At 42.9% G+C, this 22,998-nt stretch overlaps 1 protein-coding gene across 24 annotated transcripts in view; it reads left to right on the forward strand.

Moving 5' to 3' along the window:
* MPDZ (multiple PDZ domain crumbs cell polarity complex component) overlaps window positions 1-22,998 on the forward strand; it is a 129,238-nt gene that overhangs the window by 87,267 nt on the left and 18,973 nt on the right. For 14 of the 24 annotated variants that reach the window (XR_005600213.1, XM_039543672.1, XM_039543664.1 and 11 more), the window contains 10 exons: window positions 377-460; window positions 3,748-3,840; window positions 9,159-9,324; window positions 14,640-14,836; window positions 16,729-16,820; window positions 17,134-17,224; window positions 18,074-18,154; window positions 19,561-19,653; window positions 19,755-19,829; window positions 21,590-21,779. Coding sequence is in view for 23 of the 24 variants with exons in the window: in XM_039543672.1 (XP_039399606.1) it covers window positions 377-460; window positions 3,748-3,840; window positions 9,159-9,324; window positions 14,640-14,836; window positions 16,729-16,820; window positions 17,134-17,224; window positions 18,074-18,154; window positions 19,561-19,653; window positions 19,755-19,829; window positions 21,590-21,779 (1,162 nt within the window). In the remaining variant the exon portion in view is untranslated. The remainder of the gene's footprint in view (window positions 1-376; window positions 461-3,747; window positions 3,841-9,158; window positions 9,325-14,639; window positions 14,837-16,728; window positions 16,821-17,133; window positions 17,225-18,073; window positions 18,155-19,560; window positions 19,654-19,754; window positions 19,830-21,589; window positions 21,780-22,998) is intronic. The other 10 variants (XM_039543683.1, XM_039543684.1, XM_039543686.1 and 7 more) reach the window with 3 other exon arrangements.

A 22,998-nucleotide genomic window follows, 5' to 3' on the forward strand; every position in this document is an offset into this window, starting at 1 on the left:
TTAGAATTAAATTGATTTGGAATTGGAATTTACCTACAGTATGCTCACTTCAAAGTATTTTGAAAAGCCTCCAAAATTGTTTGTTGAATTGAAGGAAAGGAGCCTATCTAAAAACAAGTCTTAGAGTTTGATATTGTGTCCAAGTGCATGCAAAATATATGGCAACAATTGTTGTTATATTAAGTGAGCATTAATGAAAGGACCTAGAAGTACACAAAGAGAATTTTTCCTTCATTAAGCTGCATGGATAATGCAAACACAAGCTAATAAGTTTTAAAATAGTAGCTTGCATCACCTGAAACTAAACTTCCTCATTGTAAATTCTATGTAATCTGCATGTTTATTTACTAGTTGTCTCATAACTTTTGTTTCCCAGCCAGAATCTCTCAATAGCTCTTCATCAACCTCTGCTCTCAGTGGGCAGAAACCTACTAACCCATTTTATCATCAGTCATCTCAGGTAACGTTGCATGGAATAGCTTTCCTGAATGTTGGCTATTGATACTCAGGCTGCTAAAATGAGGATTGTGCATTTGCTATGATATGGGCAAGATTGATGTTGTTTAATGAATGTTTAGGATGAGAGTGATACTTTTACTTCACAGATGACTTTTTGTGTATATATGAGTGTTACTTCAGGAATTTTTAAAATTACAGTTTTCCTTGTTCTGTTTCTCTACCCCCTAACTAGCTTTACTGTATTTTAAATTTGACTGTTTATTAAAATATCCATACTTTTGTATGTAAAAGCAAGGCATTGCACGTGCGTTTCACTGTACACATGCTTTGTGATATAATTTTTAAAACAACACTTTTTACTGTCTTAATGTTTTGGAACTTAGATCTGTACATATAGTAAGAACCTACGAGGGAATTTCCAGTCTTCGTTCATGTGTACTCATCCAGACAGCTAGCTGCATGCAGACAATAACAATCTTTAATATGGTGCGACAACACATCTACTAAAAATGATTGTTTCAGGAGAGTCAGATTTTTTCATCAAGATACTGTACATGGAGATTAGTGTGTGGCCCAGATAATATGAATGGGCTGTGTTGTCTGCTGGAAACAAATTTAGTAGTTCTCCATGCAAGCAGTTATGCGCCACATCTGTGATGCATAATGACTCTGCTCTGGTTATTTTTAAGTAAGAATTACCGATTAAGATGAGCGTATCTCCAGCCACATTGCAGGGCTTCACCCTTATGCATTTTTGAATGCTTTGTTTGCTCAAGTAACTAAATACTTTTTATGATAATGGTTCCTTCTGTTGTGCTATGTAAATGTGTGCTTTCTTGCACAATGGTATTGTTGACAACAGTCTTTTTTTAGATTACATGAAATAGAAGGTAATTCTCTAAACAGTATCCTGATTTATCCTTTGCACTGCCTCACTAACTTCAACACAGTGGCATGGGATAGAAGTCAGGGCAGCCAGTGTCTTTTAGTTGACAAATCATTGTCAGAAATATCCAAGACACAAATATGAATGGTTGGGATTGATTTTCTGTGTTAATACTGGAGCTTAATGATTTATGCACATAATATGTGTTATGCTAATTTTATTTATATAACACTCCATGAAGATAGTTTAAACTCTTAATGCAGGTGGTAAATCTGATTGTTAAATAGGAACGTTAATTTCACAAATAGTACTCAGAAGACATTGCGTGTGTAAACGGAAATTCTTCTTATAGGGAAAATGTTCTCTGTCAAGTTTATGAGTGGCATTGTCACAATGGATCCCTTGTCTTAACATCGCTCTGCCTTTCAAACAGTAAAATACTGTAGATCCAAGAAATGTTACGTTGGCAAAGTAGATCAATTTTATTTGGTAAACTGATGGCTAAATATGAATATTGAATAATGAATTTTCTAATTTTAAGTGTTGGGTTTCTTTTAATAGCAAATGTTTTAGCTGGTTCAGAGATTTCTTTACACAGTAAGATGAAGGGCTTTTCTGTACAGAGCAGTAGTACACACCATTAGTGCATCAGAGGCTTTGGCTACACTTGCACTTCAAAGCGCTGCCACGGCAGCAAGTGTAGTCAAGCTAAGTGTAGTCAAAGCGCCAGCGCTGGGCGAGAGCTCTCCCAGCGCTGTCCGTACTCCACCTCCCTGTGGGGAATAACGTACAGCGCTGGGAGCCGCGCTCCCAGCGCTGGGGCTTTGACCACACTGGCGCTTTGCAGCGCCGCAATTTGCAGTGCTGGAGAGGGTGTGTTTTCACACCCTGCTGCAGCGCTGCAAATTTGCAAGTGTAGCCAAGGCCAGAGAGGGTAGGGAACCTTTAGTGTGCACCAGCAGGTTCTATAAGTCACACCCCATAAGGTTCATTACTCCACTGTGCAGACAGGCCCAGAAAATAGTGATTTTTGATATATTTTTCCCCCCGGAAAATTCTCCTGCTGTTTTTTTTATCATTTTTCCTTTGTCAGTGCTAAAGTTTGCACTTTTCCTTTTACCCACTACTTAAGCATGTCTTGATTATATAACTGTGTGGTACAAGAGGCATTCCTTTCTAAGCACTGTGCTGCCTGTTTTCCAACAGTGTTAGGCTCCTAGCTGCAAAGAATTTTGGCCAGCGTAGCAGCCGGTTCCCTTGTAGAATTTATTTGCATGAATTTAGGACACTCCTATCTACTATAGAACATCAGAGTGGTTGCCTCTTTCTCTTAAGTGAGCACATTTGTTTCAAAACAGTTCTGGTCCTGCAATACAGTACGAGAACTGCATCAGTGGCATAAAACAAAGGTTAAAAATGTTGATGGTAAGTGAGAAGAGGAAAGTAACTAGTATTGTCTCAGGAAAAGCCAGCTAATTCTTATTTTGTTAAGCCATAAACCCAATAAAGCTTACTAAAAAAGTGGTCCCTCCCAATTAACTGCACATATTTAATGACAATATGCTATAATAAGATCTTGTATTACTAAAACTTAATTACTTCTGCACAATATCCTGCTGCCCATTTATTAGTATGCTGTTGTTTACTTGTCAAAATAAAAGCACAAACTAAATTTTGCACTACATTTTCCACAAATTGTTCTTAAGTTTGTTCTTTTCCTGATTTGCAGAATTTGTATCCAGGTCATAAATGCAAATTAGTGACTTCTAATATAGATCCATTGAAGCATTTGGTTATCGTCAGATAATAATGAAAGAAGGCAAATTTTTCATCTCACTCATGAAATTTTAAGATACTAAGTATGTGTATGAATGTGCTTTTATGCTATGTATACCAATTCTGAAGACCTTGGCAAAAAAGCTGCCATTTATATCAATGGGAGTTTTACCTAAGTAAGGACCATGAGGATTGGATCAAAAGACTATAGGGGGAGATTTCTGGAGGTACAAATGGCACTTATGTGCCTAATTCCTGTTGGCTTTCAGTGGGAGTTGGGTGCCTGACTGCTGTTTGTGCCTTTAGAAATCCTCACTATACGTAATAGTGGAAAGGAAATACTAGCTTCATACTTCCTATAGAATGAGGGAAGAGGGCCATAACATATGGGGAGGATAAAACTGGTAGACTGTTCTTCTGCCCATCATTTAATGTCACCAATGTGTATGAAGCGAATGTAAATGTACAGCTTTGCCTGCCTTCACTCACAGATGTCTTTTAGCATAGCATGTGAAATGGGAATTGATTGTTTAACACAAGAAACCGTGTGGTCTGTTCTATAAGCCACAAGGTTTTATTTTAAACCTACCTTCTTTGTTGTTTAGTTCCTTTTGTTTTCTTTTTAGCTGCCTTTCATGCAGCACAACCTTTTCTATGGGCCTGCTACCATCAGCAGCACTAATCCATTTGCTGATTCTCCTCAGTTCAACACTAACAAGGTTGGATGACATCTGATTGTCTTTATTGGTTCACCGAACGTTATTTATGTGCTTCTGCGTCACTTGTGTGTCCTTCTCTGTTTGTATTTTTACCACATTTGGGTAAAATACTGTGCTGGTGAGAATAGAAGTTCTCCATGATAAATAAGAATGTGTAGAAGTATTTTACAAATGCCAGCTACGTAATCATAAGGTCTAAGACTGAGATTTTCAGAGCTCCCATAGAGGAGTTTGGTAGTTTCGAAAACCTCAGCCTAATATTGAAATGACTTTTCTCAAGGACAGAGGTATTTTGTTATCAGTTGTTTGTATGTCAGTCCTTTCTCTGCATGTGTGTGGTTAGGAGTTTCCTGCTTTATTTTTGCCATGAACAATGTGTCAATACCTCACATTGTAAGATGGTGAAAACTTTTTTGATTTTTTGGAAATTCTTTCACTGTACCACCAGCAGGGTGCCAACGTTTTTTGGAAATCTAGAAAAGTTAGATTCTTCTCTTCATGATTGGTGCTAATGCAAGTTATGCATGTAAAGGGAGAGACTAGACCTCTAACGCATCCCTGATTAAAGACAAAATCCTATCTGCATGTACATGCACACAGCTCTGATTTTGCACAGTCACTTATAGCTCCTCATGCATCTGGGGGATGAATTCAGCTATAAATCTGTGCTTCCTCAATTTTTGTATTTTTCCCTTAATCTCATAACAATCTCAAAATGTATAAAGAGCATGGACTGGCTGTATAACTGCATATTTATGTTTTTGAAATCTGTGCCCACACTTATAGTTCTGAAGTAAGGAGAATAGAAGTGCAACAGAGGTAATTGCTTATAATTTCTAAATAAGCAGTTGTTACAAAAAAAATCATGTTGCACATAATTACATGCAAAAACTTGCGTTCTTGCAAATAGTCAAAACCACCTGCCACACCCATCTGAACCCTAACCCCGCGGCATCTTTTTGCTTTTTCTGCCAGATTTTTGTGAAGAAAATTATGAATGCCCTGATTCAGTAAGATACCTTGCTGAATCAGAAATTAATTAGGTCATGTAAGCAGTTTTGTCCATTTTAAAATAAAATATGTGAATTTACTGCAGTTTACAAAATACACCTGTCATTACATTAGTATATACATGACATTACATTAGTGTATACATTAGTTCACATTGCTAATGCTACATATTGTCAAAGGTACTGTAATATATGGATTGCTGTTTTCTGTTACTGTAGGATGTGCAGAATCCTGTTAGGGTTGCCTTCCATTGTTCCCCAACTAACCCTTTTGCCCCCACACCATTTAAGGTTTGTCTCCATGTGAAAGTTACAGTAACTTGTGATTGTGTCACACATCCTTTTTGTGCTGTGTTTTGTTTATGCCTGTTTGTACGTGGCATGTGGTAATTTCGGAAAGTACCGATCTTCCTTCCAAATCAGTCTGCTAGATTGAAAGTGATACTGCTGTCCATTCACTGCCATTATAAATACATGCTTGGTTGTGACTAGAGCCATGTGGGTAGCCAAAAGGCTCCATGTGTTGTCAGATGTTTGCATTTCGGTATGTCATGAGTCAAAATATTTTTTACCTTTTGTATAGGGCCCAATTCAGAGAACAAAGGTCTTGTGTGTAAATAAAAGGGCCAGATTCTGTCCTCGAAGATGCATGCATACCTTCCAATGACTTTGGAAGACAGAATTTGGTCCTGTACATTTTTAATTGTTGTTAGGACTTTATTTGTTTTACTCTGCTTGCAGAGAAGACTTCAAGCTTTCATCTGCTTTCATATCAGCATTTGCTTCAAATTAAAACAGAGTTTATGCATGTACATATAGCGAGATGTAAGGAAACGTTCCTTGTTCATCGATATATGGCACTTTGTGCTTTCTTTTAATGATAAATCCACTGGAATTCATTCGTACATACAGAGGTACACCCATCCTTCCAGAGCTACTGGATAGCAAACCATCTTATTGTTGTCTTGATCATTGTCTTCAGTACTGCAACATTTTAGGCACTTCCATTGCTCACAAAGAACAAGACTAAAATGATGCATTACTTTGAGTTAGTAATTGTAAACTACACTGAATCAGCTGGTTCATGTCCTTCCCTAATCTTTGTGTACACCCCTCGCCCCCCACACACAAACACCTGCATTAATTTAAGGTTATATGGCCTCCAGTGAATATATAGGAAGTGCTTATTGAGTTTCTGGAACTCCTCTACCCTCATCTTGAGGTAACATTCTGCTACTTACTTTTTTCAGTTAGGAATATGCATTTTAAGCATAAAAGTACAGCACGAATGCTAATGTGTGCTTTTGCTGCTACCCGACACTGATTCTGAAGTTTAGGAACTGTTTTGCAATAAGTGTGGTTTATGAAACATCACCTTCCCTGTCCACATCGGTGTTTGAGTTTTTCAGAGAGTGCTCCCACAGTTTAGATTATAGTAAGTATCTCAGTTTTCATAAAGACTGATCTAATACCCTGCATCAGGGGTCAGCAACCTTTCAGAAGTGGTCTGCCGAGTCTTCATTTATTCACTCCAATTTAAGGTTTTGCGTGCCAGTAATACATTTTAACGGTTTTAGAAGGTCTCTTTCTATAAGTCTATAATATATAACTAAACTATTGTTATGTGTAAAGTAAATAAGGTTTTTAAAATGTTTAAGAAGCGTCATTTAAAATTAAATTAAAATGCAGATCTTCTCAGTTTAGTGCAGCGGTTCTTCGGCACGTGTGCTATAGGTTGCCTACCCCTGCCCTACATCATCCCAGCTGGCATTTAGGAATTTCAGCAGGTTGCTTTGAACTCTCAGATGCTTTTGCACAATGGGTTCAAAACAATTCAGATGCCTCACATTTACTTAAAGCTCCAAGTGCCAAGGGAAGGTCGTGTATAGCAGTACTCACTTGTGTAATACTGAGTTTTTTGCACCATTCTGTCAGCATCTGGCTTGTTCTAAGTGTGTGGTATCTAATGTGAAGGCATTTAAACAGATACCATTTTAGACCTCAACAATATTTTGAGTTAACATGTATTCAGCCTCCTTCATATTATTTCATTACTTCTTTGAAAACCTCCTAGAATGAGAGGAGAAAGAAGCTCATACAAGCAATAGAGGAATTTGGGGGCTCATATGAGACATTAACATTTTCTTTACATGTTTGGAGGGGGAGAGAAAGAAGGTAGTTTGTTTCCTCTGGACAATTGGCATTTTCCCAGATCTTCATAAGAATAAGTTAGTAGATTTTTAGTCTTTTCAGCTGAAAGGATGTTATCTGAGTGTGGCACTGTGGCGGGGCGACGACTCACCAGCTGCTGGTCGTCCAGGGAATTAGCTCTTTCCAGCCCGGAGTGCCCTCTGCGGGCCGTTGTCTTGCCTGCCGCTGGCCCTGTGTCCTTCCCAGACTCCGGTGCCCTTTGCCCAGGGGCTCTGCCCACAACAGTACCCCCTCGCTCTGGGTCTCTCCCAGGGGAACCCCTTATCCCCACCTTGCCTCAGTGGCTACTGCCAGTCTCCATTTAGCCCCTGCTCACGGGGGCAGACGACAGTCTGTAACCACTCATCGGCAAAGGGGGGTTGGACCAGCTGCCTCTGCCTTTTCCTGGGCTGCCCCTCTGCAGCCCTAGTACCCTTTTTGTGGGCCCTCAACTCAGCCTGCAGCCTGGGGCTCTGCTAGGCTGGAGCTCCCCCACTCCCTCTGTCCTTCCCCAGCACTGCTCCACCCTAGGTACCCTCCTCAGCTTCCCAGGCAGCCAGGTCCTTCCCTCTCAAAAGGCAAGAGAGAGAGAGAGTATCTCCTGGCCCACCACCCTCTTATAAGGGCCAGCTGGGCCCTGATTGCACAGGCTACAGCTGTGGCTGCTTCCCCAATCAGCCCAGCTTCTCCCCTGCCACAGCCCTCTCCCAGGGCTGTTTTAAGCCCTTCAGGGCAGGAGTGGGGTAACCACCCCGCTACAGGCACCGATGGATTCCTATCTTTGAAATCCCTCAGGGTGGGGAGGCCTAATAGAATTCTCATGTTGGCTCTGAAGAAGGTGTATTAACATTTTTGACCCCCTAGCAACACCATCGGAGATGTTGTTCTCTCACTTCCCACTAGAATCAGAATCTTAAAGCTGAAGTGAGGAAGGTAAAAGCTGGAAGAAGTCAGTACAGTACCTGCAAATTTCAGTTCTCTAAAATTATACTATTTTTCATAGGACCTTTATCAGTTGCTGAGTCTGAGCACCTGACTTATCAATGACCAAGCCCTCATGGCCTATTGTTTACTATTGATCACAGAGCCAAATACATAAAAATGATACAAGTTAAGAAGATGGAGCCAAATCATACAGTTCTTGATCACATTTCCCTCAAGCAACCTGACTGTATTATGGGAGTTTTGCCAGACTAAGGAGTTGAGGGTATGACCATGATTTGCAGTAGTAATTTGTGTGCATATACACCTCTACCTCAATAGAACGCTGTCCTCAGGAGCCAAAAAATCTTACCACGTTATAGGTGAAACCGCGTTATATCGAACTTGCTTTGATCCACCGGAGTGTGCAGCCCCACCTCCCCGCAGCACTGCTTTACCGTGTTATATCCGAATTCGTATTATATCGGGTCGCGTTATATCGAGGTAGAGGTGTAGTTTTTTAGGTGTAGGACCTATTTTTTTAATAGAAATGAATCAAGAGTTAGTTCCCCTCCGACCCTTAAGGCCAAATCTTTCTCCTTTTTGACATGACTATTCATAGGTTGTATAGAAGACAAGTAAAGGACTTGGAAGAAGATATTCTTGTGTTCTTCACACTAATTTGTTTTGTTTTGTTTTTTTAAATAGGCCTTTCTACCAACATTTCAGCTAAATATTCTTTTTACAAGATTCTTCAATGCTACCTTAACTCCATTCCTCCATCTTTCCCATTTGTATATATACAAAATTATAGCAGAAGAAATTGTTTAGTGACTCCGTTTTTTTCTTTAGACATAAAAAAGAAAATATGTGCAAATTGGATACTGAAAATATTCAATTCAGTTTTCACACAAGATTGTTTCTCAGGCAAAGAGCAACACACAAAACTTCACTGAATTGGGCTTTTAATATCAGTTCTGTTTGCTTAAAAATACATTAGTCCTTCTTGCCTAGTGTTCTTTACATCTCTGATATCCTGATGCCTCTGTATGCTATATGCTTTGTTTAGAATTCCTGGTGCTTGGTATTTAAATTTCAAAGCCATAGTCATTGCCGTTTTTATATTTTCATGTACTAGATTGCCCTGCTCTAGAGTCTGCATATATTTAGCCACAGCATTTTTCTTGTTCTCCACAGGCATCCAGTCAGTCAGATTCAGAGCCAGAAAAGACTTCATTTAGTAACTTGCCTCTGCCCCCTCCTTCAGCATTTTCAGAAATGAGCTGTGAAATTGCACAATCATCTTCCAGCAAAATTGAAGAGGATGTGGAAGATGATGATGATGAGTTTGGTTACAGCTGGAGTAAGTTTATTTTTTGTGCTATTTGAAATGCTCAGCATTGAAATAGTAATGATGTGGAGTAGGTTGGGGCGCAAGTTGAACTCCTTCATTTTCCTCTATCTGGGTATACAATGTTATTTTCAGCTTTAACTTTTGCTTGGACAGCTGCACATTCTTGAAACACAAAATCATTTGCCCTTGTTTTGTGCATTCCGTTTCGATGCTGGTCCTGGTAAATTTATGTTCTACCCTGCACATAATGAACCGCAACAACAGTTTCAATGTAGTATATGTCACCCATGGTAATTGCATATACAGTTCTGTTATCTGAATGTAATCTCACCTGCAGTTAAAATATAGGTGTGCGTGGGCAGACAGGGGGACTAGTGCTTTTAGAAAAAATCTTCAGGGAGAGCGGGGGAAACCAAAGACTCCTAGAAATGTGGAAATGGAAGGGACCTCGAGAGGTTGCCTACTCTGTTCCCCCACATTGAGTGAATACCAAGCATACCGAGACCATCTGTAATGGGGGGCACTCACATCTTGACTGCCCTCTGATACTTCGGGCCTTTTCCTGCTCCTGGGCACCTGTTGTAGGTTGTTGACTTTGCTAGGCAGGTCTTCAGTGACTCAGCCCTCCAACTAGGTCACAGAGTCAAAATGGATGAACCCCTTCCCGCGTAGCAAAGAGTTCAACAAAATGTCAGCCCTCACCAGTGTCTTCAGCCCTTTAAGTCCCGCCCTTCACTCGGTCTTCTAACCAAGCCTTGTTCCCTTTTCAGGCCTTAGGTCACTTTCCCAGTGGCTGGTGGGGAAACTTGGGCCGGTTGACTACTCCGGGTCCCAACCTATGGACCCTATAAACAGCAGCCACTTACTGCTTCCTTGGTTGGTTGCTGCTATGTTCCCTGGGCCTCTTCCCATCTGGTCTCTTTTTTTTACCTCTGTTCAATACCTTAAGGCTAGAGCTCCTAGCAAATGCAGCCCAATGAACTCTTTTGACCAGAGTGGAGTAGAGCCCTGCATGGGATTTTTTTTAATCCCACTCCTGCTATTATGGCAGCGGTCCTGTGGGATTCCAGTCCTGCTGCAGGGCTCTAGAGTGGGGCACTTCCCTTGCCTCTCTGGTTCTAACCAGGGATTGACCTGTTCAGACCTTGCAGCTCCTTTTATCTGAGCCTGCTGGGCTCTCATTGGCTGCTTCTGTGCAGCCTTTCTAGGCAGGCCTGGAGGACCCATCTTCACTGCTCCTTCCTGAGGTGGGTGTAGCAGGACCTCAGGGGTCATGAAGGGCCAGGCACACCTTGTCAGACCATCTGTGAGAGGTATTTGTCTAACCTGATCTTAAGAACATCCAGTGATGAGGATTCCACACCCTCCCTTAGAAGCCTATAACTACCCTTATAGTTAGAATGTTTTCCTAATACCTTACCTCAATCTTCCTTGCTACACATTAAAGCAATTACTCTCCTACATGTCCTTACTTGGACATGGAGAACAATTTATCACCGTCCTCTTTGTAACAACCCTCAACATATTTGAAGACTGTATCAGCTCCCCTCTCAAAATGTTCCATTCTTTTCAACCTTTCCTTGTAAGTCAGGTTTTCTAAATCTTCTGTCATTTTTGTTGTTCTCAGTACTCCAGCCGAGGCCTCATCAGTGCCAATGACAGTGGGACAATTACCTCCTGTGTCTGACATATGACACCCCAAAATATAAGCCTTTTTTGCAACTGTATTACATTGTTGGCTCATATTCATTTTGTGATCCACTATAATTAGGGCCCTACCAAATTCACAGTCCATTTTGGTCAATTTCATAGTCATAGGATTTTTAAAATAATAAATTTAATTATTTCAGCTATTTAAATCTGAAATTTCATGGTGTTGTAATTGTAGGGGTCCTTGCCCCAAAAGGAGTTGTGCGGGGGGGCGGGGGTCGCAAGGTTATTGTAGGGGGGATTGTGGTACAACTACCCTTACTTTTGTGCTGCTGGTGGTGGCAGTGCTGCCTTCAGAGCTGGAGAAGGGCAGCTTCTGGCTGGGAGCCCAGCTCTGAAGACAGAGCCAATGCCAGCAGCAGCACAGAAGTAAGGATGGCATGGTATGGTATTGCCATCCTTACTTCTGCGCTGCTACAGGCTTGAGCTCCTCCCCCCATATAACCTTGCGACCCCCCCGTCTCGCAAATCTCTTTTGGGTCAGGACCCCCAATTGAGAAACCCTGGTCTCCCCCGTGAAATCTGTATAGTGTAGGGTAAAAGCACACAAAAGACCAGATTTCACAGGGGGAGACCAGATTTCACAGTCCACGATGTGTTTTACCTGGCGTGAATTTGGTAGGGCCCTAACTATAACCTCAGATCTTTTTCAGTAGTACCTAGCCAGTTATTCCCCATTTTGTATTTGTGCATTTGATTTTTCCTTCCTAAGTGAAGTTCTTCGCTCGCCTTTATTGAATTTCATCTTGTTGATTTCAGACTACTTCTCCAGTTTGTCATGGTAATTTTGAATTCTAATCCTGTCCTCCAAAATGCTTGTGATCCGTCAAGGCTTGGCATCATCCACAGATTTTATATGCATACGATCCACCCCATTATCAAAGTCATGAATGAAAATATTGAACAGTACTGATTTCAGGACAGACCCCTAGCAACATCTTCCCATTAATTATGCTTTGATATGGTCTTTCACCCAGTTATGAATGTATCTTTGTAGTAATTTCATTTAGATTAGATTTCCCTAGTTTGCTTATGAGAGTGTCATTTGGGACTGTCAAAAGCCTTACTAAAATCAAGATATATCACATCTACAGCTTCACCCCCATCCACTTGACTAGTAACCCTGTTAAAGATGGAAATGAGATTGGTTTGGCAAGATTTATTCTTGACAAATCTATGTTGGTTGTTACTTATTATCCTATTATCCTGTACATATGTACAAATTAATTGTTTAATAATTTGTTCTAGAATCTTTCCAGGTATCAAAGTTAGACGGGTTGGTTTATAATTCCCTGGTTCCCCTTTGTTTCCCTTTTAAAAGATAGGTACTGTGTTTGCTCTTCTCCAGTCCTCTGGGACCTCACCTGTCCTCCATGAGTTTTCAAAGATAGTTGTTCCAAGATTGCTTCAGCTAGTACCTTAAGCATCCTAGGGTGAATTTCATCAGGCCCTGCTGACTTGAATACATCTAACTTACCTAAATATTTTTAACCTGTTCTTTTCTCATCCAGGCTTGTGTTCTTTCTCCTTTATTGTTAATATGAATTGCATTAAATATCTGGCCATAATTAACCTTTTTAGTAAAGACTGAAGCAAACTAGGCAGTAAGCAACTCAGCCATCTTGATGTCATCCATTATTAGCTCTTCTTCCCCACTCAGTAGTGGACATGCATTTTCCTTCCTCTTTCTCTTGTTTTTAATGCTTTTATAGGCCATCTTTTTGCATTTGATGTCTATACATTTTGTGTTTTAGCCTTGCTGATTTTGTCCCTACATCCTTGTGCTATTCTTTTGGAAAAATTGCTAAGGATGAATACGTTTCCACTTTTTCTGGATTCCTTTTTTATTTTCAGATTGTTAAAGAACTTCTGATGTTGACCTTGTACTGTTCTTCCTATCTTTCCTTCATATTGGAAAAGTTTGCTCTTGTGTCTTTAATGTTGTCTCTGAGAAACTGTCAGCTCTCCTGAACTCCTTTTTGCCTTAGTTTTTCTTCCCCTGGAATTTTACCTACCAGTTCTCTGAATTTGTTCAAATTCTTGTACTGCTGCGCTAATGAGTTAGACTCATGAATTCTATTATTCCATGTTCACTTTCACCCAAATTGGCTTCCAGCTTCAGATTCACAGCTAATTAATCCCTGTTGATAAGAAACAAGTCTAACATGGTTGCCCTCTGGTTACGTCCGCCACTTGCTGCAACAAGAAGTTGTCCCCGGTATGTTCTAAGAATGTACTGAATGTTTTTGCCTTTGCTGGATTACTTTTCAAACAGATGTTTCTTTAGTTACATTCCCCCATTATTACAGGGCTTGTGTTTTGGATATTTCTGTTGGTAGTTCTAGAAATCTTTCATCCATCTCCTTCTGATTTGGTGGTCTCTAGTGGACCCCCACCATGATGTTTCCCATTTTTCCCCATTTATGCTGATCTGCTCAGTCATACCTGTCGGTATCATTAATTCTCACATTAGTGAGCAACCATCTGTTGTCAGAGGGACAGATGAGCCTTGGCAGCCTTTCCACAAAGTCTCAGACATGGGCTCCAGTCAGGCAGCACATCTCCTGGGACATCAGGTCAGAAGATGGATGCCTCCATCCCCCTCAAAAGGGAGTCCCTGACCATCAGCCCCCTTTTATCTCCTTCTCTTGGGTGTGGTGGCCATGATCCTCCCAGCCTTGGGATGAGTTGGCTCCTCTTCCTTAGCCACTGGGGCCTGCTCATCTCCTGTTTTCTGTACAGCATATCACTTCTTGACCTCAATGGAAGTAGGACCTCGGAGTGGGGTGGAGCACTTTCTGCTGCCCAAGCTGGCTAGCAGCCAATCTCCTCCCCCCAAAGCAGCTGGTTCTCCTTCTTCCTCTGGTGGTGCTGTATTCTGTTCCAGCTGGCTGCATTATCCATCCTGGACGTCTTCATGTGCATCCTGTCAGTATGTCCTCGTGCTCCTGGCAAATGAGCCACACCTCCTGCAGCTCTCTTACCTGCTTCCTGAGTGACGGCACCAACAGTTTCCTCTTGTACTGGGGGTGTTTCTCCCTTCCTGGCTTTCTACAGCAAGGCTGTGGAGGCTGCATTCCCAGCAAGTCAAGACCATGAGCTGAGTGGAAGCGTACAGGATCAGGATGCCTGTCTGGGCAGGGACTCCGCAGGTACAGGCCAAGGAAGAGCTAGCAGTGGTGTTAGCAATGCAGTGTTTTCCTGCCACTGAAGATTCTTTCTTGCAGAGTACCTACAAGTTAAGGGGGAAAAACCCGCTTTCCTTTGTTGAGGAGCTCAACTGGCTAACTCTTAGTCTCCCAGCTGCCTTTGTCTCACCAGCCATGTGTCCATGTGAAAGATGTTTTATTTATTGGTATCAGGGAAGAAACCCAGAGAAAATAATTTAAAATGTTTATTTTAAACCCAGCCCCCAAGCAACTGGGAAGCATTGTTACAAGTGACATTAGTTTTAGCTGAAAAAGGGAGTAGTTTGTGCTGCTTCAGGGATGCAGGGATTCTGCTGTTGGATAATGCCTGTTGCGCACTAAAGCTGATTAGCTGGATGACTTATAAAGGGTTCTAATATGAATTCAAGCCCTTCTCCCCCAACCTTTTCTCCCCCTTACATTTAGAAAAGATCACACAGCGTTATGGAAATCTACCAGGGGACCTGTACATGATAGAGCTGGAAAAAGGAAGGACTGGTTTGGGACTTAGCCTGGCTGGCAACAAAGACCGGTCCAGGATGAGTGTCTTCATAGTGGGAATTGATCCAAATGGGGCAGCTGGAAAAGATGGAAGGTTACAGATTGCAGATGAGTTACTAGAGGTAAATTTCTAGCAATTGTACTTAAAAGCGAACATGTTGACTATAAAGGCAGTAGAGTGGTAGTTTCTTGGTGCAATATATAGCCTTGAGTTAACTATATAGCCTTGTAATACCAAAATTATTTTTTTGAAATCACATTTTCATTCTGGTATGTGCCTAATGGTTGAGGTTGGGAGGTTTCTTTTCTTCAGTCAGACCACTGCTGCATAACGTTTTATATACAATACGTGAAGAACGCAGCTTTGGCATCATGGAGCAGGGTGGGTAGGAGGAATTAGTTTGTGAACTAAGAAAAATACTGTGTCATACAGTGATAGTCCTTCTGAGGTTCTCCCACTAGATTCTGTGGACTGCTGCAGGCCATTCTTGTTACAGCTCTGTCTGTATTGTTTATACATCTGTCACATGAAATGAAAGGGAAAAAAGAAATCTGGAACGGCTGTATTTGTGTCTTGGGCTTTAATGATTTAATAATCTATTGAGGCTGCTTACACATGGTATCCAGTGATATCAGGACTCTTGTTGCACAGACAGGATCCTCATTCTAAACCACTGTTGGTTTTTTTGTCTACTGGCTGCCGAGACCCAGCTTTCACTATAAAGGACTTTTTCAAATCAACCAAAATGTCTTTTCATATAGAGCTTGATCGTGCCGGATCAACTTTCATTGACCCTCAAACCAGCGCCCAGAACTGTACAAACAAAGGTTCCCACCCTCAGGCACTGAGAGCTGGTTCCAGTCATTCATTCATTGCAGCGCTAAATGGACACTGAGGGCTCTCTCCACACCGATCTTGTGAATGCCAAGACTATAACAGGGTTCAAAAAAGAACTAGATAAATTCATGGAAGATGGCTAGTAGCCAGGATGGGCAGGATGGTGTCCCTAGCCTCTGTTTGTCAGAAGCTGGGAATGGGCAAGGTGGGATGAATCACTTGATGATTACCTGTTCTGTTTATTCCCTCTGAAGCACATGGCACTGGCCACTGTCGGAAGACAGAATACTGGCCTAGGGGGACCTTTGTTCTGACCCAGTACGGCCATTCTTATGATCTTCTCACTCCTTTTGCTCCTCCAGAGCCTTCCTGCTAACTACCACCACCCCTATCCTCCCCTCACACTTCTCTTTGTACCTGTCTTCCACGCTACTTCTGTGCTTGTAATTCCTTCCTTCTCCTCATGCCTCCATACTCTCCTTCAAATCCTTCCTTTAAAATGCTTCTACAGTTCTCTCTCCAAGTGCTCACCACAGCTTTTGTGATTACGCCAACAAGTGTTGCTTGTAAACCGCATTGTCTGAGTAAATGAGTGCCCGATTGTGCAAAAACACAGGAGTAACTTTCCTGACATGAAAATTCCCTTAAGCTTCAATAAGACTACTCAGGCAAGTAAAGTCACACACAAACACATGGTTAGAGGATCCAGCTCTCAGTGCCTTAGGGTGGGAATCCTTGTTTGTTCGGTTCTGGGCACTGTTTTGAGGGTCAATGAGTAATGATAACTTTCTTGTTGGATAAAGGCAGTTCATTTACTTGTACTTACAACTGGTAGCCTTTTCCTATGACTCAGTTCTATCCACTGCTAGGGAGTCATGAGGTGATCAATGACAAATGGAAATAAATGATATGCCTAAAGGCAAGCCTTTGTCATTGTAACCTAGAGAAGGACATTTTCAGCACACAGAGAGAGTCTAGAGCCAAACCAGCATTGGGAGGAATGTGGTGAACTAGAGGGATGAAAACAGAGTGTTGTATATTGCAGAGTAAATTTTTAAAATGATGTTTAGCAGGTGATGGTGAAAGAAGATAAGTGTTTGTAGTAGATCACTTAAGCTGGTGGAAATTTAAGGAAATTAACATTCTGAGCCATATTTGCCATTCTCCTTCATCTAGATCAATGGACAAATTCTCTATGGAAGAACTCACCAGAATGCTTCCTCAATAATCAAATGTGCACCATCTAAAGTGAAAATCATCTTTATCAGGTAAGCAGTGTTTAAAGTGTCTTTCCTACAGTAATCTTTAAGATGTTTAAAAATGAATTTTTTCACAAGCTGTTTTTATACAAAAAAATTAAGTCTTCCCAATATCACAGTTTTGTCACCCAGGTAATTTTGGTGATGTACTTCTGTAAGTCCAACATTTGGACTTTACAGGTTATGTATTTTCTTTTTTGTATTTTGATCTGCATCTTGACTGCCAAAAATAAAACAAAATAAGAAATGAAGGTAGTAAAATTAAACTTGTGAAAAGAACTATGGTGATGCTTCAACCCGTATATGCTTTAATATATTGCAGAAATAAAGATGCAGTGAATCAGATGGCTGTTTGCCCTGGGAAATCAATAGAACCTTCACCTTCCCCCTCAGGGACTCCTCAAAATCAAGAGGTAATCTAAACATTGTGTGAGTCTATTTGAGCTGATCAGGGCCGCCCGGGGGCAAAGGGCAATTTGCAGGGCCCCCAAGAGAAAGGAGGCTCCCGCCTCCGCCTCTCCTGGAGCTCGGCGCAGCGCCTGAGCCCGCCCGATCCGAGCCGCGGGGAGGCGGGGCTGGGAGCTCTGGGCTGAGCGCTGCGCCGGCGTGAGCTCACAGCCCCCTCACCACGCGGCTCTGAGCGGACGGCTCAGGCCTCGCCGAGACGCCGGGTAAGGGGGAAGCGGAGCCGCCGGCCGGGCCGGGCCTGGGTGGGAAGCGGGACCCGCCGGGCCGGGCCGGGCCGGGAAGGCGAGACCCGCCGGGCCGGGCCGGGGAAGGGAAGCGAGACCCGCCGGGCCGGGCCGGGCCGGGGGTGGGGAGGGAAGCGAGACCCGCCGGGCCGGGTGGAAGCGGGACCGGCCGGGTGGGGAAAGAGGGACCCCGCCGCAGGTCTGGGCACTTTGGTGGCGGGTCCCGAACGGAAGGGGCCCCGAATCCTCTGGGCGGCCCTGGAGCTGATTAACAGCTTTCTGGAGGAAAAAACTCTATTATTTGTTATATTTTACAGCAGAAAAAGTCCTAGTGAAAAACCTAATGGGGTTTTAGCATAGCTGTTGAACGTTTTGGTCCTGATGCTGCTCTCAGTTTACACCGATGTAAATAAGGAGTAGCTACAGGAAAGTCATTTAAATTATACCAATATAAAATTAGCTTGAGGGGGGGAGTCAGACCCACCATATGTTTGTTCAGTTTTTAAGAGTACACCAAATGCCTGTTTTTAAAATACAGTTGTGCATTGCTAAATTGTCTTCCTCTCTCAGGGCCAACCAAGTGCTACAAATCCTGTTACGGCTATAGACTTAAATACATATAAAAATATTCAGCATGTGGAACTCCCTAAGGTAAATTTATATTTTAACTAAATTTATATCAGTGCAAGTTTATTGTTGCAGGGTTTCTCGTCTGTGATTGTGTCCCCCTGGAAATGGAGGGACTGTTCCTTCCCTTGGAGGGTGAGATGGACCACTGGCAATTTTATTCTATTTGCAGGTGGTCCCAAAAACTCTTCCTAAAGCAGCAGTTGGGCCCAGAAACTCCTCAGCATCTCAGCTAGGCGCTCCTCCCACGTAGTTGAAATCTAGCACATCCCATAGCTACATTTCTCAGGAATAATGCACTGCTTGTCTCATCTCTGCAAAGTTTTCAGTAAACAGCAGCAAGGGCCCAGCACAGACACTTCTGGAGATTTTGGAGGTCTCGTGCAATAAAGAAAAGGTAGGCAAGGGAGTCAGGAGACAGATGTAGGAAGGCCAGCTATGTTGCACTGGAAAACTAAGTGTGGTAGAACCCCCATGGTACATTTTGGGGTTGCACCATCTCTGTCCTTCTGTGAACTTGTTTGACCTAAACAAAACTGTTTGGATTGAGAGCACAGAGCAAAGTTTGGTTAGGACTTACCTGTGACTGTCCAGGTGAAATCATTGACTAAATTGTTCCAAGTAACTTAATTAGCAGACTGCAAGCACCAAATCCCAAGGACAGCATACCCAGGAATAATGTATACTTTGCTACCAGAAATCATGCATCTTCTGGGAGAAAGGAGCAAGGTGGTTTCTGAATATGTACCTGCCAGAGGAGGGAAGGAAAATGTTTGTTGCTTTTTTTATAAACTCATAAAAGATAGCTGCATGCACTAGACTTTAAGCTCTGAGAGTTGAAAGTTGCTGGTTAGTCTATATGCACCATTGCCATCTAGTCTTTTCCATCTAACTGGTAATAGATGTTACAGATAACAGAATCCAAATAGTAATTTGTTTGTGGGTGAGGAAGCCAGGGAAAATTCACCCCACCCCCATAACACATTAAACATTTTCACTGGAAGAGAATGTATTTTTCCCTTTTCTACATTTCCCACTCTTCTATATGTTTTCCTGTGGTCTGCAGTATCATTTGTTTAACCATGGTATGCCACCCTATTTTCATCGTTCCACAGCTTCAAAACTTTTTGGTGTGGCTTCCTCCCATTTAAGAATTGCACAAATGAATCACTGTTAAAATCCATTAAAATTTAGACTGTCACAAGTTTAGAATTCAAAGCATTTCAGGCTTATTTAGATTCTCTGACCCGTTCATGGGTTAGAGAAAGTGAGTCCTTTCCAAATAAGTCTTTAATTATTTCAAGCTTTGAGACTTCATGAAACATCAAACTTCTATGACATCTACAAACTTCAGTAGGCTCACATGAATATGGGTAGTTCAACTTTGATAAATGTAGCACCTTATTGACTGTACATTCCTATTCCCACAGGATCAAGGGGGACTGGGTATTGCCATCAGTGAAGAAGACACACTTAATGGAGTGGTTATTAAAAGCTTAACAGATCATGGTGCAGCCGCGAAGGTGAGAATTGTAAATGACGACACATTTGGGAAAGAGGATAGTAAACCATTGAGGAAGAAAAATCCTACATTAATCTTTTTTTGGTCAATTTTATTTCCCAGGATGGACGGATCAGAGTTGGGGATCAGATCCTTGCAGTGGATGATGAAGCTGTTGTGGGCTATCCTATAGAAAAGGTACTTTAGGAATAAAAGGACTATAGCAGTTGTATGAGACAAATCCAGACCCTTCCTCTAAAGTTGCAGAGCTACCTGTGCAGGAAATCTTGTGTGGTTCTACTGTGACTGAGCTATGGAGTGTGGATTGTAGCCTGAGGATGATGGTCTGTTAGTAGTGCAACCACACGCATTAACACTGATGTATTCTACATTAGCATGTCATTCTCTTTGGGAAAGCATAATTCCTGACAGCAAATCATTAAACTGTGGTGACACTCTGGGAAGTGACTGTAAAAATGGTATTGTGGGGTTCTGAGTTCGTTGGCTCTGTGGCTTCCAGATAAAATTTTACTCAATTGGCGATTTTTTCCCCCTCATTTCCAGCTCTGCAAACTCAACCTGGTCTCTGTAAGGAGTCAACCTGGGCTCTTTCTGGCTCTTTGTTACCACTCATAGTCACTCTGCAATTAGAACTGAGTTAGCACATTCTGTTTGACACAGCACAGCTGGAATAGAATCCATCTATCTCTCCCAGAGCTGTATTGGCTTTGCAGAGTTAACAGGCAGTAACATTCATTGTTATCTGTAGAGGAAGCAGATGTGGTTTGGGATAAAGAACAGATCTGTTGGCTAAGGTGTTAATTTTACAAAGTCACTGTTCCAATTTGAAATCTACTTTAAAGGCATGATCCTGGGAGGTGCTGAGCACCATCCACTCTCACTGAAGTAATTTTGAAGTCAATGAGATTTGAAGGATGCTCTGTATGTCTGTCAGGGTCATGACCTAGGGAAGTTGGGACCACAGGTCAGAGCAGGATCAAACCTAAGGCTGAATATCAGTTCCAGGTTGGGGTTGATACCAAAGATCAGAGTCTGAGTCAGGTTTCAGGGATCTGGTCAGGAGGCGAGATCCAAATTTAGCCGAGATTGAAGCCTGGAGTTCAAAAACAGGGAGCAGGAATGGTCATAGCAGCTACAGGAGAGCTGCGCTGTTGCCTGGATGCTTCCTGGGATTCCCCTTGGGGTTATATAGGGCGAGGAGCCAATCAGGAGCCATGAGGCTGCTTCCTGTCATACCCCTTGAGGAGGGACTTCCTGTGGTCTTATGTCCTCAGTGGATTGTGGGTAATTGAGCATGAGCTGTCATAGCTGACACAGTATGGCAGCATGGAGGTGTCTGCTGCCTGGCAGTTCTGCAGTCCTGCATTCGAGACCCGTTGGGCCTTACAACCAGGCCCTGTGTTTGCCCCCACCTTGCTTTCCTCTCCAACATCCCCTCCTTCTGCTCCATAATTCAAATATTAGTTGTACCATAGTCTCCCCCCGCCCCCAACCAAACATTTAATCAAAGACATTGGATGGCCTGCTCCTATTCCTATTGAAATCAGTTTTGACATTTACTTCAGTTGGAGCAATATTGGGCTCTGCACCAACATTAGTAGTTACTCCTAGTTTTCTGATTTTGTTCTAATAACTATCAACATATAGTGTAAAATCCAGGAACGCTAACATAGATTGTGTGCCATAGCCTCAGTAGAAATTGGCATAGTTTCACTGAAGTCAGTTGAACTAATCTGATTTACACCAGCTAATGATCTGGCCCACAATAATTAACTGTGATTCAACTCATAATCCAAAACATCAATTTTCTTCATTCTCGTCTCCAAAAACAACAGGTATGTGTGACTTTTTGCTCCTTATCATGGAGCAATTGCTATGACTGATCTCGGTAAGTGTTACGGTTGGATCATTCGCTGTTCTCTTTATTATTCAATAAGTTTATCAGTCTGCTGAAGACATCCAAGACCACAGTGAAGCTCACAATCAACTCAGTTGAACATGATAGTCAAACATCTCTTCAAGCACCCACACCCCCACTTTGCAGCGCTACCCCAGGCGAGCGGAAGAACATCCAGCAGTCGCTGATGATTCCGTCTTCTGGGTCTCCAGAACCAGAGACAATTAAAAGTAAGAACCCTATTGTTGTCTCTAGTCTTAACAGTGGGCTAAGTGATAAAAAATGAAGAGCGTCGTGACTGTCTTCAAAGAGCTTTTCTTCACTTTCTTGCACCTCTGCTCCCAGACCAGTTACAATTGCATCCCTGCGCTTTTCTGAGTGCAGAAATTGCTTCCTTCTAGCACTCTACGGTTGGTGACCAACCTAAATGGAGCAGGAAAGCAACAGAGCTATGACCTTACTCTGTCTCCACACTGCCCAGGTACAGAGGGAGGAGGACAGAGAAAAGCATCTGGCTCCCGTCCTAAGGGATTGTGCAGGAGCTCCGTTTCCCCCTGCATGTTAGGGAATGGTTGGATACTCTTGTTCTTCCTGGGGCAGTGGATGTTGCAGCACCACGAGCCTAGGCCAGGATCTGAGTGAAACAATCTGGCCCTACATGCGTACAGTGAAGATGGGTGCATATGTTGATATAAACATTTATTTATTTTTCTAGTTTTCCTCTAGCTGCTTGAGTGGAACCTCTGAAAATCAGGTCCCTTTTATTTATTTAGGATTTAGGTGCCTATCTTTAGACAACCAAGTTTGAAAACTTCGGTTAAATAACTTGGTTGTGGGAACTCCAGCACATCAGTGGTATAAGTGAAAATAAAATCCAGAAGCTCTCATTCCTAATCCCCTTCTCTGGTCATAGACAAACACCTATCAGAGATTGTCTAGGTCAGAAGTCGGCAACCTATGGCACGCACGCGAGCTGATTTTGCCTGGCATGCAGCTGCCAGCCGGGGTCCCGGCCGCCGACCGTGCTCAGCCTGCTGCCGGCTGAGTGAACGGAACCCCAGGCCGGCAGCCAGGACCCCAGACCGGCGGCAGGTGCACCCGCCAGCTCCTCCCTCACTGCGCTCGGGCTCTGCGGCTCCCAGGAGTGTGAGCTGCTGGGGCGCGGGTCCCTGAGCCTGCTGCGGGAAGGGCGGCGGCTCACACTCCCGGGAGCCACAGAGCCTGAGCGCGGTGAAGGGGGAGCCAGGGGGCGCATGGGGACCACCTCCCGCATGCATCCAATGCAGGAGCCCCCCGGGGGGGCACCAGGCGCCAGCCTGGGCAGGCGTGCCCCCGGCTCCTCGCCTACTGCGCTCAGGTTCTGCGGCTCCCGGAAGTGTGAGCCACCGCTGCCCCTCCTGCAGCTCCCCCCTTCCCGCTGCCTCAGCACTCCACATGGAGTTTTGCCTA

The sequence above is a fragment of the Mauremys reevesii genome, linkage group 6 (genome assembly GCF_016161935.1).
Source record: "Mauremys reevesii isolate NIE-2019 linkage group 6, ASM1616193v1, whole genome shotgun sequence".
Classification (NCBI taxonomy): Eukaryota; Metazoa; Chordata; order Testudines; family Geoemydidae; genus Mauremys; species Mauremys reevesii.